Source organism: Danio aesculapii, chromosome 25 (assembly GCF_903798145.1).
Source record: "Danio aesculapii chromosome 25, fDanAes4.1, whole genome shotgun sequence".
Taxonomy (NCBI): Eukaryota; Metazoa; Chordata; class Actinopteri; order Cypriniformes; family Danionidae; genus Danio; species Danio aesculapii.
In genome coordinates, this window is record NC_079459.1 from 33,476,308 (window position 1) to 33,496,285 (window position 19,978).

The following is a 19,978-nucleotide window of genomic DNA, read 5'->3' on the forward strand; positions in this document are numbered from 1 at the left end:
TGTGGGTCCCCCTCTGATGGTAATCATAATTTTTATAATCACACTTGATAAAAACAGTCTGCAGAAACACTTTGATCGACAATCTGCCATAGTATGTGTCATCAGAGGGAGAAAACCCCGCCCACTAGTGATGATTTCTTTCTCATTAGCATAAACATCACTGAGTGAGTGAGAAGCAGCTGTCAACCATTAGAGTTTTGAATCTGCTGCGAAGCTCCGCCCTCTTTTGAAAAAGAGCACTCATTTGAATTTAAAGCGACAGTCCCCAAAATGCCACAATTCTGATCAAATCTTAAAAGGGGCCATTTCAGAGAGTTTATTTGTGTGGTATATCGAGTTGAATATCTTCACATACACACTCAGAGTGTTTCTTTACATCTTGTAAAAAGGGTCATTATAGATCTCCTTTACAAAAGTAACCAAGTAACACAATTATCTACTTAAATATTACTCTTTATTATCTAAAACATGACAAATATTATATTCTTTTTCCTCAACACTGTTCATTTCACACAAAAAGACACCAAAGCTAAAACTGCATTATTTTACTCTCTTTCAGATGGAGCTCGAGAAGAAAAAGGCCAAGAAGCTGTCGGAGCAGAAGAAGTCTGTGGACACGCGTCTGGAGCAGGAGATGCAGAGAAACACAGACCTTCAGAAAGAAATGTACAGGTGACTCTTTAAACTTCGACCCGAGCGCTGCGGCTCTCTCTGCACCTGTAGCTGTGTTTGAGGCTGTGCGGATCCTCCTGCTTGCAGATCTGTGAGAAACATGGCTTTCTAGACGCTTGGACACACACAATCTGACACGCGGTTACTTCTGCAAGGTGCTGTTTTACTGCTGTAGTGCTGTAGAATCATATATAGCCAAATGTAGAGATGAAAACATTGAAGCAGCTTTTCAATAATGAGGCATTTCTGAGAGAAGTCGGATATTTGACTAATAATCCTTATTAAATGCTTCATTTCATTCATGGAGAACTGATTAACCTGTTAGCCAGCACTCAATTTTGGGGATTTACACCTACCTGGGGGGAAGTCTGTATTTTGGAGATGAGTTTTATATACTGGAAATTAATGTCTTGATTAAGGTTGTTGTCTTGATTGAGGACTGAATAATCATAATAATAATAATTATTATTATTATGACCATATATTTGCTATAAAGTACACAGAACAGTGTTATTTTAGTTTTTATATATATTTAAAATACACAACATATTTAGCAAATACAATATTTCTTTAAAATTATCTTTCATTTTTATGTTTTCAGGTTTGTTTTTATTTCGCTGAAGTATTTCTTTAACTAAATGTTTTATTTTTTATGAAATTTCAGATCTAAAGCTTTACTTTCTTTTCAGTTCTTTGTAAGTGGTACTTTAAAAATGTAAGCATATTTAATTTTAGTTGTAGAGCCAACATACACCAGCATAAATCAACATAAAATAATACAATTATTCTCGATTTTTAGCTTTATTTATATTTTTATCTAATTTTAGACTAGACTAAAATTTTAAAAACTGAATGAGAGGAAGACCAAGGCGATTGTCTTTAGACTATTAACCGTCTCTGGCAGCTTGAATCAAATGTTTATCTGATTATGTAAAGCCATCTGTAAAAAGTCTAGGTATCATCTTTGACTCTGCCCTGCTATTTGATAATGCAGTAGTTTAATCATGCTTTTTTTCAGTTGAGATTACCGGCCAAAGTCAAAGGCTTTTTAACCCCTGCTGAATTCTCGAGAGTAATACATGCATTTAAATCTTCCTGTTTGGACTACTGCAACTCAGTTTTTAGTTCAATCCTATATAAATCGCCTACAAGTGATCCAAAACGCAGCTGCTAGACTTCTTACTGGCGCTCATAAATTTGAGCACATTAACGCTATCTTACTCTCCCTGCACTAGTTGCCGCTATGTTTTAGAATAGACTTTTACATTTTACTCTTAAGTTTTTAAGGTTTTAAAAGGTCTCGCACCTTCTTATCTCTCCAAACTTATAACGGTTAACATATTTGCTAGATGTTCAAGGTCATCGAGTCAGAAAGTGTTAAAAGTTCCCAGATCAAAGTTATAGAAAAAGGGAGACCGAGGCTTTTGCATTGTGGGCCCTAAATTGTGGAACGGTCTACCTCTCTCTATTAGAATAAACTCTACTGAATCTGTGTTCAAAAGGAAACTGAAACTTCACTGTTTAGGCTGCATTTACACTGCAGATCTTGATGATCAATTCAGATTTTGTGACTGTATCTGATTTTTTTGATGACCTGCTTACATCATCTTTTAAAAGTGACTCGTATCCGATCGTCTGCATTTACACAGCACACGGCAAAGGAGCAATGACCAGGAAAAAAACAGCAGGCGCTGACCAACAGCTGATAATTAAAGAGTGCTCTTTTCTCTATTCCTGTATGTAATCTGTTCGCAGCTTTTGACAAGCTCTTTTACTTCTCATTTGTCCATTTTTTTTATATATATATAGGCTTTTTTAAACCTTTAGGCATCTTAACGTAATGTCCATGGCGTGATTTATGCATGTGATGTATGCACTAGTTTTATATTAGTTTATATTGGTTGCGTGGCGGACATTGCGCTCTCTCTTTCTCTCGTTAACATGCTTAAATACCTGTGCTATATAAAAGCTGTTTAAGTCCTCATGTATGAGATTTAATGTTTGGGACTCTGCTGAAGTCTGTTCTGAAATGAAAGCGTCAGACTTGACCAGGGGCGTTGCTAGACATAAAGCTCTACTGGGGCACGTACCCCCTATATATACACACACACTATCTCTCTCTCTCTCTCTCTCTCTCTCTCTCTCTCTCTCTCTCTCTCTCTCTCTATATATATATATATATATATATATATATATATATATATATATATATATATATTTATTTATTATAAATAAAAGTATTCTTATTATTATACAATTATTCTTCAAAGTAATCTTAAATGTAACTGGAAAACAATGTTAAGACAACTGAAGTGATACTAAGATCATTTAAGAAATTACTTTTGCATAAATATTAATGTCATTTGAATGATATTCTATAGACAATTCAATAAAATACAAAAAAAAAGATGTGTTATAGAATTATCTGTTGTAGACTTGACACATGGCAGAGAATTAAGTTTGTTAAGTCTTACCTCCCTGACTCGTCATCCCTCCTTTTTGCTTCATACAAATAAATCTATCAGGATGCATGCTTAGTAAGATCACCTTCATATTGTTTAAACTTTAGTTTTGTCCACTTGCAAAACAAAAAAAGGCTGTTACGCTGGTTTTACAACGCATGAGCGGCGCGTAACAAGCAGGTAGCAGGATGTTTACTACCGGGACTCTCAGAAGAGCAGCGCATGCGCACACGCGAAGATGCGTCAGTTTGCTTTTTGATTAAACACATTGCTTTCACCAGCGTTGGTGCGGTTGCACATAGTGAATAACGTCTTTATTTCAGAATTACCACTCTTAATAAATACACTTGCATATGAAGTAAATCATATCTCAATGCATTTACTGGGGCACTGGAGATTTTTCCTGGGGCACGTGCCCCAGTGAATTGGGTCTAGCGGCGCCCCTGGACTTGACGTCATACGCTGCGGTTTTTAATGACGCGCGAGTGGCATTGACAGGTAAAAATCCGATCTACCTGCTTACACTGCAGACACGAGGGCACAGATCCGATTCATATCGGATAAATTTCCACATATGAATAAGGCCTGAATCTGATTTGAGTAAATCAGAATCCATGTGATTTGTTCATGCTTACACGTACATGGACCGTATCCGATCTGTACCACATGGGGGAAAAAATCAGAATTGAGCCACTTGAACAGTGCAGTGTAAATGCGGCCTTAGAAAAGGCTTTTAATACCAGAGCTTGCTGTTTTTCCGCTCCTTGTTGTATGTTTTGTATGGTGTTTTATTCATTTGATCTTATTTGATCATTTTAAACACAGTTTTTGTACAGCACAATGGTCAACAACTGTTGTTTATCGTATAAATAAAGTGAGTCTAAACTCTTGTCTCTATATTCATTGTATCTCGCCGTGTGTGTGTGTGTCTCTCAGGTTGAAGACTCTGCTGAAGACCGCTAAGAAGCAGTTGCGTGATCAGGGCGGTGGCGCTCTGGACTCTCCTCAGGGCAGCTTCAGAGCAGATATGAGCCACCGTCTGGAGGCCGAGAGCTCCGTTAGCAGAATGAAGAGCAGGGTACATACTCAGCTTTAGACATTTACACTCATTTACATGCTGTGGCCGTTCACACTGAGCTAGATTACACACAAACACATAAAGATACTAGACTACTCTAGTTTTGGCTTTCTTTGTGTGTTTACTTTGATTGACATTCTCGCTTTGTGCGTGTCATCTGATGGAGAAAGCTCCGCCCACTTGTGACAATCTCTCCCTCATTAGCATAGAACGATAGTGTTGTTTTTGAATCTGCCTCTATGCTGACACATAGCTGTTTGTAGCTCCGCCCTCTTTTGAAATGAGCACAATCTCATTTGAATTTAAAGCGACAGTCACCACTGCTCACTGTTTTCTCGTTTAATATTCTGTTTTTCTAGGAACTGCATCACTATACGAAATTAAAAAATGGTCGCAGCTTCCAGTTCATGCAGACTTTAAAAAAAACAACAGCGCTTTACTTGTTATTTACAGTTTAACAGACTCGTTTTCTGCCATAACTCACTCAAATGCGTGTGTTTTGCTGTTGTGTGTTTCTGTCAGGTGGATGATCTGCAGGGTCAGCTGGAGCGGGAGGCGTCGCGCTGCTCTCGGCTGGAGGAGGTGAACCGGCAGCTGAAGGAGAAGCTGAAAAGCCGCAGTCGCAGTCTGGAGCAGACGGAGCGCAAGCAGCTGGAGGATGAGCTGCTGTCTCTGCGCAGGCAGCTGGAGGCCGGAGTCATGGATCAGAGTCAGGCTGAACAGTACCGCAGGGACACAGAGGAGAGAGCCCGACAGGAGATCAGACACAAGCTGGAGGAGGTCAACTTGTTCCTGCAGGTACACAAATAACACTGGACATCTGCACTGTAGAGGACTGTCTTGTGTTTTAGTCAATAATCATTACATATTTCTTTTTGTTTTACTTCACTTCACTTTATTTTACTTTTTTGTTTTGTTTTACTGTATTTTATTTTACTTTGTTTTATGTTTTTATTTTACTTTATTTATTTTACTTTCATTTTTATTTATTTTTATAAATATTTTTATTTTATTTTACTAAAATTTTTATTTATTTTATGAATATTTTTATTTTACTTTACTTTTGTTTATATTTTGTTTTATTTTTATTTAGTTTTACTGAATTTTTTGTACGTTGTTTTTTGTTTTTATTTTACTTTGTTTTGTTTTAATTTGATTTTCTGTTTATTTTATTTTTATTAATTTTTTATAAATTTTTATTTTGTTTTACTTTTATTTTTTTATTTATTTTTCGTTTCATTTCATTTTATTTTTTATTTACTTTTATATATTTTTATTTTGTTTTACTTTGTTTTATTTTTATTTAATTTTTTGTTTTATTTTGTTTTACTTAGTTTTATTTTTTTATTTTTTGTCTTATTTTATTTTGTTTTATTTGTTATTTAATTTTTTGTTTTATTTTATTTTGTTTTACTTTGTTTTATTTTTTATGTTATTTTTTATTTTATTTTATTTTGTTTTATTTTGTTTTATTTTTTATTTTATTTTTTGTTTTATTTTATTTTGTTTTATTTTGTTTTATTTTTTATTTTATTTTTTGTTTTATTTTATTTTGTTTTACTTTGTTTTATTTTTTATTTATTTTTTGTTTTATTTTTTGTTTTAATTTATTTTGTTTTACTTTGTTTTATTTTTTATTTAATTTTTTGTTTTGTTTTATTTTTAGTTTTGTTTTGTTATCTTTAAAATTTTAGTTTTTGTTTTATTTATTTCTTATAAATGATTTAAAAAAAGAATGTGAGTAAAATTGCTTAAATATTTATTATAAACTTAATAATATGCATTCTTTTTTTTCCCAAATAAGCTACATTTTTATTTTTTTTAAATATAATTTTTAATAACACGGCTCTAAAATATATTACTGTATTAAGGTAAATGTCATTTTACATAATGTGTCTACAGTAAATATATATACATTTTACTTAATAGCTGTAATTTTAAGCTCAGCAATTGCCCAAATTATTTATAAAATAAAATAAAAACTAAATATTATTTTTATTTTTTAAAAATCTTTGACAATGATTTATTGTTACTTTTCAGATGCATAAAGTAATAACAAGGTCTTCAATTTTAATATTTCTTTTAATTATTGCCCCATAAAATATTTTATATATATATATATATATATATATATATATATATATATATATATATATATATATATATATATATATATATATATATATATATATATATATTACACAATTTTTTAAATATATTAATAATTATAATGATTTTATTTATTGTAATATTATTGTTGTTATTTTATACAATTATTTCATAGCATTATATTATTTTGCTAATTAATTCAAATGAAATAGTTTTAGACACTCAGTTAAAAATCATTTTATTTATGCTTTATATTTTGCAATCTAAAATGTTAATTTATATATCTATTGCTTGTGTATTTGTGACTGTTGCATTTTCAGACTCAGGCGGCATCCCAGGAGGCTCTGGAGCAGATGAAAGCAGCCAATGAGGCGAGTCAGAGAGCTCACCTGGAGCAGCGAATCAGAGACCTGGAGGCGGAACTGAGTCGATCACGCAGCGTCCAGCAGGACAGTCAGATTCAGAGAGACTCCAGCCAATCAGAGCTGCAGCGCTACAAACAGCTGTACGGCGAAGAACTGCGTCTGCGCAAGAGTCTGGCTGCAAAACTGGACAGGTGAGCATCTCAGCATCTCCACTAATGTCTTTAAGGGATTTGTTGTTTCAAAAGATCCAGGGAAGCACAATAAAATACATGTATGAAGCCTGGCTAAAAGATCATTAATCAGGTTATAATATTAGCTCACATCTGTACTCCAGTTAATATGTTTTAGAGGAATCGGTGATTCAAAACATGCAAGAGGGCACAATAATTACGATACATTTACTACATATGGCTAAAAATCATTAAAAAAGTCATATAATATAAATAAATAAACAATATTTTTATATACACCATTTATTCATTCATTCATTCATGTTCTTTTCGGCTTTGTCCCTTTATTAATCTGGGGCCACCACAGCGGAATGAACCGCTAACTTATCCAGCACATGTTTTTACGCAGCGGATGCCCTTCCAGCCGCAACCCATCACTGCGAAACATCCTCACACACTCACTCACACTCATACACTACGGACAATTTAGCTTACCCAATTCACCTGTACCACATGTCTTTGGACTGTGGGGGAAACCGGAGCACCCGGAGGAAACCCACATAAACACGGGGAGAACACCACACAAAAACGCCAACTGACCCAGAGGAGGCTCGAACCGGCAACCTTCTTGCTGTGAGGCGCACGTGCTACCCACTGCACCACTGCGTCGCTCTATTCTACAATATTATATATATAATTTTTTGTATATCATATTATATATATTTGTATATTATCTAGCACTAATAAATCAAAGGGGAAAATCATCATAATTTCATAAATAAAACTAAAAATTAATAATTTAATAAACAAATACAACTAAATTAATCTCTAATATAAAAATGCATATTCATAGAAAACAAGTAAATATTTAAGTAAAATAAATAAAAGATTGGAAATTTGTTAAGGCACTGAAAATGATCAAGTGAAGTAAAACGCCAAGTAAAACAAAATAATCTTTTTCTATTCAAAAGTATTTTTATTGAACATATTAGATATGAAACACAAAACAAATGCACAACATACAAACAAAACCCGTCGCACACATATACATTCAGGTTCTATAAAAATATATAAATAATATTAAGATAAAATACAAATAAATAGTGGGTGGCGCAGTAGGTAGTGCTGTTGCCTCACAGCAAAAAGGTTGCTGGTTCGAGCCTCTGCTGGGTCAGTTGGTGTTTCTGTGTGGAGTTTGCATGTTCTCCCTGCGTTCGTGTGGGTTTCCTCCGGGTGCTCCGGTTTCCCCCACAGTCCAAAGACATGCGGTTCAGGTGAATTGGGAAGGCTAAATTGTCCGTAGTGTATGTGTGTGAGTGAGTGTGTATGGATGTTTCCCAGAGATGGGTTGCGGCTGGAAGGGCGTCCGCTGCGTAAAAACATGTGCTGGATAAGTTGGCGGTTCATTCCACTGTGGCGACACCAGATTAATAAAGGGACTAAGCTGAAAAATAAAATGAACAAATAAATAATAATATTAAGTAAAACATATTTTACTATTTTACTCGTATATAAAGGGAAGAAAAGAAAAAAAATATTAAAATAGAAAAAATAAAATAAATAATAATAAATTAAGAAATATTAAGGAAAGGTTGTACTCTTCTAAAATGACTGATCACATCTTCTTTATGTGATCTAAAACAGGTTGCCAGATGAGAAAAAAACATATCAGTACGGCCTCTTACAGTGAATCGTGTTTTTTCGGTCAGGTGGTGTAGGAGTTCCATAAGCCATTGCTAAATAATACATTTAATTAAATTACTGAAATAGAAACCTGAAAACTGAAATTAATTAATTATTTCAAAAACATCTTGAGGGAGTTGCAATAAACTATATGATAATAATAATAATAATAATAATAATAATAATAATAATAATAATAATAAATAAACTTTGGAAAATGTAAATAAATAGATATTAGTAAAAGTAAAAATAATAATAATTAAAATAAAAACAGTAAGATTAAACTATACACACATTTTATTTTAAACAATTAAAAATGCAATTCTAAAATAAAATGTAAATAAATTAGATGTTGCATTAATTTGCATATACAAACAACAGAGTTTCCTCTAGGATTTTTTCCAGCTCTGGCGGCAGGCCTTTTTTTTACACAGATCTACTAACTAACTGTTGCATTATTTCAATGACAAATGTCGTGAGCGCAGTATTACGACTCGAGTCGAGATCGCATTTATGTAATACCCTACAGCATGCGAATCTCTTTGCTTGCGCGCCGATTTCCTCTGCTCGTGCACAAAACATCTTGCGCGCCTTCAAATACACGCTGCTCAAGCGCAGATCTTGTGCGCTCTCAAATGAACGCTGCTGAAGTGTGATTTAGTGCGTTTATGTAACGAGTATGTCTCCAACATTTATTAGATTTGCTAATATTTATGAATGTCTCCAATAGACCTACAGAGCTGTATTAATGCATCCTGAAGTAAAGTGAAACGGCTCGTGTTTGCTGGCCTCTTGCACCTGTCAGTCAGTCAGTCAGCACGTAACCTTAAAGGGTTAAACAAATGACGCAGAGCACTACTACAGTCGGTTACAGAAAAGTTCACGCTGTTATAATTCACTTACCATTTAGTGAATTTTAATATCTTAAACTAATTTCGTGAGGAATACGTGCTCATGATTAACCCAGCTGGCTTATATTAGCTAATCACAACCCTCCAATCAAAGCATCATAAGTTCCTATATATAAATCCTCTTTTCTCTTTGCAACTATCTTCGTCTTGAAGAAACCCCCCCGCCTTCCCCTCCTTCCACCTTTATCCAGTATAGGTGGCCCAGCAGGGATTCCATCGGCTCTAGCTCCTTGCCATAGCATCCGGCATTTCGGGGTGGAGCCGGCACGCGTCCACAGGGGTTTTCCCGGGATCCCCCGGTTTTTCCTCAAAGCCAAATAGGCTCTCAAGTCTGTTCTACTAGACATCTCGCTCTAAGGGAGTTCATCTTGGCCTTAGCTGCGGGGGAGCCTTGAGATCGCCCTGAGCTCAATCTCCCCTCGCCCCGCAAAGGGAGGGAGCCCTGGACTCGAGGATCCCTTGAGGTCAGGGCTCTCTCTCCCGGGACAGCATGCCAAACAAGCTTCGTAAGTCATGAGCTAAGTGTGAACTCTTGAAATACGTTTTGGTGCGGTTATCACCCACTATTAAAGAAATGTTTTGAATGAGAAGCTGTAATGTAGCCGTGGCGGGATGAATTTTTGGCGTGGCGCCCCACCATGGAAAAATGAGTAGCGGAAACCATGAACAACGTCTCAAAGGGCAGAAAATGAGACAGTAAATTGTCAACAAAACTTACTTGTTGTTATTATTATTAAGTACTTTGTATTATTTTTAAAACAGAAGAGGTGCGGAGATTGATGATACATTTACAAACGCAAAACGCATTACACAAGCACCTTAATAAAACAAATGAAAGATCAGCGTGGGCAGCTAAATATTTTGTCCATAGTGTTTTTAATAATGTGCATTATCTGTGATGATCCTGTGCAGGTCGAATGAGCGTCTAGCGGAGGCGAACACTAAACTCCTGAGCGAGCGGCAGCGCAGTAAGTCTCTGCTCAGCGGCAGCTTCATGAACGCAGGGTTAGCGGCTCCAGCTCTGGATGTGGCGTCTCTCGGCTCCGTCGGGGCCTACGGGGCGTCCCTGGGGCCCTTGAACCGCAGCCTAGGCCTTGGGACGCCTCTGCTGGGCACGCTGGGAGAATCACAGAGCAGCCGCGTCGAGGCATACCTGGCCAAGGTGAGCGCTAGTCTGCATTTGAGACACCGCTTTAGCTCTGAAAGCGCCGCTAGCTTTAGCAGAGCTACTGCTTCGACTGTAGGATTTCCTACTACGCTTTCTTTGCTTCATTAATATAGTCAATGAGCTGGTTGTGCGCGTTTGTGTGTGTGTTTGTGTATGGTGAGAGTGATTGTGTGTGTGGCTGTATGTGAGTATATGGGTGTGTGTGGGAGTGTTTGTGTGTGTGCTTTGGTATGTTTGTGTGTGAGTGTGTATGTGTGTGCTTGTGTGTGAGTGTGTATGTGTGTTTATATAGTTTGTGTGAGTGTTAGTGTATGATGAGTGTGTGTGTGTGCGTGGGTGTGTGTGGACTCACGACTCTTCTGTCTCTGATATCTTCAGCTTCTAGCTCAAAAGTCTGTTTCTCACCTGTCCTCTCTGCAGCCTGATACCTGAGCAGGTGTGTAGCGGTGTCTACATCTCTGACTGTCAATACACACACATACACACAAACTCCTATACATTACACTTACACACAGACACATACACACACACACACTTATATACCCAAAAATACACACACATTAGGGTTGGGTCGATAGACGATGCCATCGCCGATGGCCGATTGACATCATGATGCTGAGCCGGCATCACGATCCTCCGCCTTGACCCTGTCGCAGCAGCAACCCGCTCGTGAAAAATACAAACTCAGACCCCGTTTACACTAGTACGACTTAGTTTTAAAATGGCATTTTAGAATGAAAAACACTCAAACTGTCATGCGGTGCACGTCGGACAGTTAGGGCGTACTCACACTATGTACAATTGCCTTGAACCGGGCCAAAGCACGCTTGTCCCCCCTCCCGTCTGCCCTGATGGCCCGCACTCACATTACATTTGGGCCTGGGCACACTTACGTCATCAATGATGCACTGTTCAGTAAGTGCTCTCGCTCAACACAGTGGAGATTTCTTTAGTTATATCGTTTAAGTCATTTGATATGCAGTGACACGCAGTCAAATATTTCGCAGAACAGATCCGCCACTTTTAACGCTCATAAACAATCATAAAGTCCTCGTGCTGCAGGAGTTAGGAGGTTTGCTGAAGGTGTGCAACTGCCGTGCAGTAAGAGGTTTGCGTCTTTAATAAACTACGACAGTTCATTGAACAGTAAGAATGATTAATTAATCCATGTGAAACAATCCCTTAAAAGTCACGTCCCGCTTTCAGTTTCGGGCTCTGGCGCGTTTTGCACTCACACACAAGTGTACCGCGCCAAAGGCCAAGTGAACCGCGCTCTGGCACACATCTTCCAACCGGGCCAGGGCCCGCCAAGTGATCCGGGCTTGAGCCCGATACAGAGCACTTGCACTTCTCAAACGATCCGGGAAACAGGCCTGGGCACGGTTCGGATAGCATAGTGTGAGTAGGCCCTTAATCAAGGATGTACCGCTGGATGGCGTCTCACTATAGTTGTTAAACATGATATTTAATTAATCTTGTCTCTATCTAATGACTCTTCGGTCTTTTGAATCTATCAGGTAACGTGTCACAGCCTCAGTACACTGCTTTAATCTTTTGCTTTCACGCTTGTACTTAGTAACTTTAGTGAAAACCTCAGATACTGTTGGTTGGTTCCTGTTGGTTGTGGACCTTTATTACCAACCAAGTTTGTCGACGCCATTATAACGACACAGATCACTCTGCCTATTCATGCCAAAGTCCTGCGGAAAAAATGATTGACAGGTGGAAATTTGTGTGTAACTTCTCTTGATTTATTTATGATTTGGTTATGGGTAGAAAAAAAAGACCATGTGGGTCAGGTAGTTGAAACGGTAGGCTACAAATAATTAATTCAGTATGAATTAAATAATTAATCATAAATAATTAATTCACTGCCGCCTACGACGGCGATGCCATCGTCCATTGCGATGTTTCATATTAGACTGCGTATGATGCCAAATTGGTCGACATCGCCCAACCTTAACACACATACACTCATAAACACACACACATACACACACACCTGCTTTAATGTGTCTCTGCAGCTTCAGTTTCCTGCGCAGATCAATTTTATATTATTTGTCCTGTTGTGCTCTATTTCATAAGTAAAAGTCATAAGGGGTCATAACATTTATATATAAGTGTTTGAATTTTATATATTAGTGTTTGCTTTTGTTTTTGTATTTATTTATAGTTTAAATTTTAATTCACATCGAGTTGATCTTGACTTTGAATTGGATGATTTACGGTTCTGTCATCATCCTGGAAATGTAAAGGTAGAATCAAGCGCAGTGTATTGTGGGAGACAGTATTTTATACAGTGTGCTCTTGTTATTTTACATGAGGTTTTATATGGGCCGTGATTATATTTACATGCTCTACTGTTTATGGTCAGATATGGTCATGCGTATGTTCTGTAGCTGCACTTGTATTGGATCTATTCTGAAGATGAATATTTTGGAACTATTATCTGTGTGTGAATGATTGAGTCGAGCATCAGATCTGCTTTTTTAATGCCACAGGATTGATCTATCGATATTCAATTAATAATAATTGTTTTATTAGTGATAAAAACAGCTTACCCAATGCTAGTGTTGAATGTGTATGTGTGTGGAGCTGAAGTCAGATGTTTGATCTTGTTTGTCTGTTTCTGTTGCAGATGCAGACGGAGCTGGAGAAGAATATATCAAAGGAGCTGGACTGTGGTGAGTTGTTATTACTGACAAATATTCTTCTCATCAAACCTGGAGGAGTCGGGCTTGTATTGTATTCTGCTCTGTTTGACCTGTGAGATATCCATAAACATTTCTGTCAAATATGAAGCTGTCATTAAAGTAAAAAAAACAATACAAACACAACGTTTATTTTTTCCGTATCTTTACAATACTTTATAAATACTTTTAGAGATTTACATTTACTTTACAAGCGACTTACAAATGAGGTCAAGAGAGACAAAAAAGCGTCTCGTAATTAAAAAAAATGAAAACCTGTTTTTTATATTATCAAAAAGGTTGATTGTTTTGGCGGGTGGGGGGGGGGGGTGTTGTAAAATATATACAATTATAAAATATATAAAATACATAATAATATATATGCACCACGGCGTCACCATATGTGTATAATAAAAAAAAATATATATATATATATATATATATATATATATATACATATATATATATATATATATATATATATACATATATACATACATACATACATACATACATACATACATACATACATACATACATACATACATATGTATATATATATACATACACACACACACACACACACACACACACACACACACACACACACACACACACATATATATATATATATATATATATATATATATATATATATATATATATATATATATATATATATATGCACAGCAATCAGAATTATTCAACCCCCTTTGAATGTTTTTCCTTTTTTAAATATTTCCCTAATGATGTTTAACAGAGCAAGGAAATTTTCACAGTATTTCCTATAATATTTTTTCCTCTGGAGAAAGTCTTAATTGTTTTATTTCGGCTACAATAAAAGCAGTTTTAAATTTTTTAAAATCGTTTTTATGGTCAATATTATTAGCCTCTTTAAGCTATTTTTTTTTCCACTGTCTACAGAACAAACCATCGTTATACAATAACTTGCCTAATTACCCTAACCTGTCTAGTTAACCTAATTAACTTAGTTAAGCCTCAAATGTCACTTTAAGCTGTATAGAAGTGTCTTGAAAAATATCTAGTCAAATATTATTTACCGTCATCATGGCAAAGATAAATAAATGAGTTATTAGAGATGAATTATTAAAACTATTATGTTTAGAAATGTGCTGAAAAATCTTCTCTCTGTTAAACGACTTTTCTTTATTTCTGGTCACATGGTTTAGGTTTAGGGCGGGGCTAACAGTCATTGAGGGCGGGGCTATCAGTCATTTTGGTAGGGACTATCAGTCCTTTAGGGCGGAGCTATTAGTTCTTTAGGGTGGAGCTATTAGTTCTTAAGGGTGGGGCTATCATTGTGTGTCTCGTTTTTGCCCTGCTTTTGTCTATTTGTCAATCTTTCTTTCATTTGGTTAACAACGCCCATCCTCCAATGGTCCAATCTGCTCCCAATAGACAATATAAATCATGGGTTAGGGACTGTTTCAATCAGATCTACAGACAATCTTCATTTTATGCTGTGAAATTGACTTTCAAAAAATAACAGTTCTTGTAATTGTGTGTGTGTTTGTGTGTCAGTGTCAGGAGATCTGAACGGAGGCTCAGCCCGCATGTCTCCTGTAGGATCAGCCTCCGGTTCCCAAAACCTGAACGTGACCCTGGAGCAGACGGACCCCGTGAGCAGAGCCACACAGCAGTATCTGGAGGTGCTCAAGAAAAACTACATGATCTGACTCACACTGCTAAAACATGCATTAAATCATACATTCTTAGATGTGTTTACACGTCCACTATTCTTCCTGCGGGTCAGGAACTTTGTGGAAAATAAGGCAGTGTGTTTGGACGTGTGCATTACTGCTACAAAACAGCCATCACAAGGGCCAAATTCAACACTACAATCAGTTTTTGCGATCTTGAATGTGGACAAAGCACTTCTGCAATGCCTCAGGAGTACATGAAGGTACGGGTGCTGCTTTATTTTCATTTATCATATGTGGCTTTAGTTGACTGTGTATATATTTGGGCAGTTTTTGTAGGCGATACAGATTATAAAGAGTGTTACATGTGTACCGGTGATATTATTATCTCAGAGTATTGACAATGGTACAGTTTACACAGTTGTGCAATATGCTTATTTAATATCAAGCGACTGAACTCTCGTTTAGAGGTGTTTCATGGGAAATGAATGCTTTAGTTGAATGAGACAAACTAGACGACGCTCAGGAGGAATTAGCTCAGTGTATGAGTGAATCTCAATCATTGTTGTGTATGGCATATTTCAGATGCTGCATAAATGATATTTTGAATAATAGTAATAATAATAAAGATGCTTCATTTTTTGCATTGTGATATATTCTTGACAGATAAGCACGTTGCACATTATATACTGTTAAAAAACATTTGTAATTCTTAAAAAAAAAAGCATTAATAATAAATGATCTGAAATATTTAGGAAATTTTAAGAGATCTTTATACTATATATTTATATTAACATCGTATTTTACCTATGGCCTGTTTAAGTTTAAACCATACAAAATTCAGTAAAACATTTTTTCAAATTATTACAGTTCAGATGACATATTTACACACAGCTGAAGTTATATAGGAGCATTTATACTGAAATACACACACACACACACACACACACATATATATATACAAACAGAAGCGGGGTCACTTTAAAAGGTTAGAATACCAATTTCTGTCTACCGGTGCTACCAGATGCTCAGTGAGATAAAGTTTAGGTTTGATTGTCTGGTGTCTGGTCTGACTGCTGTGCTCCTCTCCGTAGCAGTGATCGAGCCGAAAACGTGTAAAGAATGGGGTTTATGCTGTTATTGATAAAGAAAAGAGCCCTAGTTGTGTGGTAGATAATGTCTGAAATCCTGGGTATTGCCATTGCCAAAAAGTGGTTGATGGTACAGGGGATCCCGAATATGAAGAAGGTCACGACGATCCTGACAGCCAGTGTGGTCAGTCTGTGACTGCTGAAGGAGACCGACTGACTGACCCGCTGATGTAGCCTGAAGTAAAAACACAACAGGCTGAGAAGAGGCACGATGAACATCAGTAAAGCTTCCACAATCAACACCACAGTTTTTCCAAGATCATTCTCAAAATACTGATCACAATACAGAAACCCATCCTCCTTCTTCATGACGTTTTGGTAATGAAGAGCGTAGGAGCCCAAAGCTGCGCTTAATGTCCATATGGCAGAAATCATCCCCTTTTGGTTCTTCTCTCCAAGCGTGGCCCAAATCTGTGGATGAAGCACCTGCAGGTATCTCTGCACGCTCAGCAAGCAGACGCTCAGCACACTGCAGTACAGACTCCAGTACACTACATAGGAGAAGAGCTTACACAGAGCCTGACCGAACACCCATCCATTGAGGAGAGCGTAGATCCACACCGGCAGAAACAGCAGACTCAGCAGATCCGACACCGCCAGACTGAACATCAGCTTTGGAGTAAAGCTTCTGTCCTTCAGATATTGGCCAAGCAGGACCAGCACTGCTATATTACCCGGGACGCCGAGGACAAAACACAGTGCCAGGACAGCACTGGACACCAGCAGATCCACTGAGGGAACCGCGGATGAAGACATGTTGGAGATGTTCTGGTACTCCATGGTTTCTGCTGATGTGAACTCGAGGTTTACCTAAAAATATACAAGGAAGCGAAACTGCATCACACTCATGGTCTAGTGGAGGAAGTTAATATTTTGACCATTAATGGAAATGCAAATCTGTGAGTAATGCATGATGTAATGTTTTGTGTTTGTTGCATTTCCTTCGTTCACTATCTGATCTATTTTCTCTTTGCATAGACTTTGTTCACTCGGCGCACAGCAGGTTTTTTTGTTCTCTCATTTTAATATATAAAGTTTGTCTTGTTCTCAGTTCCTATATACACACACATCCCTTTGTTTTTTCTGTGATGGTGATGTTAGAGATTCAAAAGGAGCTAAATACACATATGGAGGTACATGCATATGCAGTTGAAGTCAGAATTATTAGCCCCCCCTTTGATTTTTATTTTATTTTTTTCAAATATTTCCCAAATGATGTGTAACAGAGCAAGGAAATTTTCATAGTATGTCTGATAATATTTTTTCTTCTGGAGAAAGTCTTATTTGTTTTATTTCGGCTAGAATAAAAGCAGTTTTTAATTTTTTTAAAACCAATTTAAGGTCAGTATTATTAGCCCCTTTAAGCTATATATATTTTTGGATAGTCTACAGAACAAACCATCGTTATACAATAACTTGCCTAATTACCCTAACCTGCCTAGTTAACTTAATTAACCTAGCTAAGCCTTAAAATGTCTCTTTAAGCTGTGTAGAAGTGTCTTGATAAATATCTAATAAGATGTGTTTTAGTCGATTGGATCGTAGGTAAACAAGACACATTCCCATTCAAAGTTCAGTCTTTTGTCCACTTTTAACAATGGTGGTGTAGTACCATCAAGCTTTCTCTGATCTTTCAGTCTAATACCACGAATAAAAAAACCTTTAACAGTCATGCGCTTTTATTGTCAACATTTGTACAGCTCTAAAACAATTAACCACTTTCTGAATGCCTTCAGAACTGCTTTAATCCTTCGTGGCACAGATTTAACAAGCTACTGGAAATATTCCTCAGAGATTTTAGTTCATATTGACATGATAGCATCACGCAGTTGCTGCAGATTTGTCGGCTGCACATCCATGATTGGAATCTCCCGTTCTACCAGATCCCAAAGATGCTCTATTGGATTGAGCTCTGGTGACTGTAGAGGCCATTTAAGTACAGTGAACTCATTGTCATGTTCAAGAAACCAGTCTGAGATGATTCACGCTTTATGACATGGTGTGTTATCCTGCTGGAAGTAGCCATCAGAAGATGGAGACACTGTGGTCATAAAGGGATGGACATGGTCAGCAACAATACCCAGGTAGGCTGTGGTGTTGACACAATGCTCAGTTGGTACTAATGAGCCCAAAGTGTGCCAAGAAAATATCCCCCACACCATTACACCACCACCACTAGCCTGAACCATTGATACAAGGCAGGATGGATCCATGCTTTCATGTTGTTGAAGCCCAATTCTGACCCTACATACGAATGTGGCAGCAGAAATGGAGACTCATCAGACCAGGCAACGTTTCTCCAATCTTCTACTGTCCAGTTTTGCTGAGCCTGTGTGAATTGTAGCCTCAGTTTCCTGTTCTTAGCTGACAGGAGTGACACCCGGTGTGGTCTTCTGCTGCTGTAGCCCATCCGCCTCAAGGTTGGACGTGTTGTGTGTTCAGAGATGCTCTTCTGCAGACCTCCACATAAATATTCCAACTGACCCAGCCAGGAATCGAACCGGCGACCTTCTTGCTATGAGGCGACAGTGATAACCACTGAGGCTAAGTGACACTTCATTTAGTTAATTAGTTCAACAAATATTTTAGAACATCAAAATTAATTATTCTGGGTGATTTATGAATGCAATTATAATGAAAAGCATCAGGGATCATGCTAAATGTTTTGGAGACTGTAAATGCGCCTGTGTCTGTTGTTTTTGCACAATTAACAGCATTACTGACTATATCCATGAAATAAAATATCCACACTCAGAAAAAACAAAGAAACTCAGAAAACATGCGATATTTATGAGAACTTTAAAGATAATGAAGCAGCTTTTGCCTAATGCCAGAAATAGTAAGATACATTAAGCATTTATGATAGCAAAAGAAGAAAATAATTAACCATTTTGGACAAAATTAAGTGTTAATTGAAGACTGTTATTGTTTTGTAAAGATACAGGCCTACAGATATATTTTATCAAGTGTGTAAACATGAATGGCAGTTGTTCTTGATCTAACAGCAGCAAAACTACATGCTGAGCGCTGTGAGTTTGCGTCAGATACACATGATGATACACCGAGCACATTTTTGAGCTGTGTGGCTAGATTACAGTGTGATGCTGCTGCTACTTTCCTCCTGAAAATCAGAAATGTAAGTTATTTTCTATAAATGTACTCATGTGAGTAACCAGATATCTACACATCGAGTAACCAGTGTGAAAATAAATCAGGTAGTATTTACATTTACATTTAGTCATTTAGCAGACGCTTTTATGCAAAGCGACTTACAAATGAGGACAAGGAAGCAATTTACACAACTATAAGATCAACAGTGAACAAGTGCTATAGACAAGTTTCAGGTGTGTAAAGTCTAAGAAGCAAAGCATTAGTAATGTTTTATTTTTTTGAGAGAGAGAGAGAGAGTACAGTTAGTGGTATAGCCAGAGAGGCAGTTCAGATTAGGAAGGAAAGTGGAGACTAAATAGTTGAGTTTTTAGTCGTTTCTTGAAGACAGCAAGTGACTCTGCTGTTCTGATGTAGTTAGGGAGTTCATTCCACCAACTGGGCAGATTGAATGTGAGAGTTCGGGAAAGTGATTTCTTCCCTCTTAGGGATGGAACAACGAGGCGACGTTCATTCACAGAACGCAAGTTTCTGGAGGGCACATATATCTGCAGAAGTGAGAGCAGATAAGAAGGAGCAAAGCCAGAGGTCGCTTTGTTAGCAAACATCAGAGCTTTGAATTTGATGCGGGCAGCAACTGGCAGCCAGTGCAAACGGGTGAGTAGCGGAGTGACATGTGCTCTTTTGGGTTCATCAAAGACCACTCGTGCTGCTGCGTTCTGAAGCAGCTGAAGAGGTTTGATAGTATTA

General features: G+C 37.1%; 2 protein-coding genes across 2 annotated transcripts in view; one reads left to right on the forward strand and one right to left on the reverse strand.

The window, feature by feature from the left end:
• The window catches only part of si:ch211-272n13.3 (ankyrin repeat domain-containing protein 26), a 79,667-nt gene extending 64,046 nt beyond the window's left edge, over positions 1–15,621 (forward strand). Inside the window, exons 37-43 of the mRNA XM_056451662.1 lie at positions 560–672; positions 4,071–4,212; positions 4,735–5,010; positions 6,642–6,877; positions 10,363–10,612; positions 13,257–13,302; positions 14,851–15,621. Of these exons, the coding sequence (XP_056307637.1) occupies positions 560–672; positions 4,071–4,212; positions 4,735–5,010; positions 6,642–6,877; positions 10,363–10,612; positions 13,257–13,302; positions 14,851–15,005 (1,218 nt within the window). The 3' untranslated portion in view covers positions 15,006–15,621. The remainder of the gene's footprint in view (positions 1–559; positions 673–4,070; positions 4,213–4,734; positions 5,011–6,641; positions 6,878–10,362; positions 10,613–13,256; positions 13,303–14,850) is intronic.
• Positions 15,622–16,002: 381 nt separating this feature from the next.
• On the reverse strand, positions 16,003–16,960 carry LOC130219766 (leukotriene B4 receptor 1). Its single transcript, XM_056452238.1, is given in 1 exon segment — positions 16,003–16,960. A coding segment is annotated over 1 exon segment (948 nt). The 3' UTR covers positions 16,003–16,012.
• Positions 16,961–19,978: the final 3,018 nt, after the last annotated feature.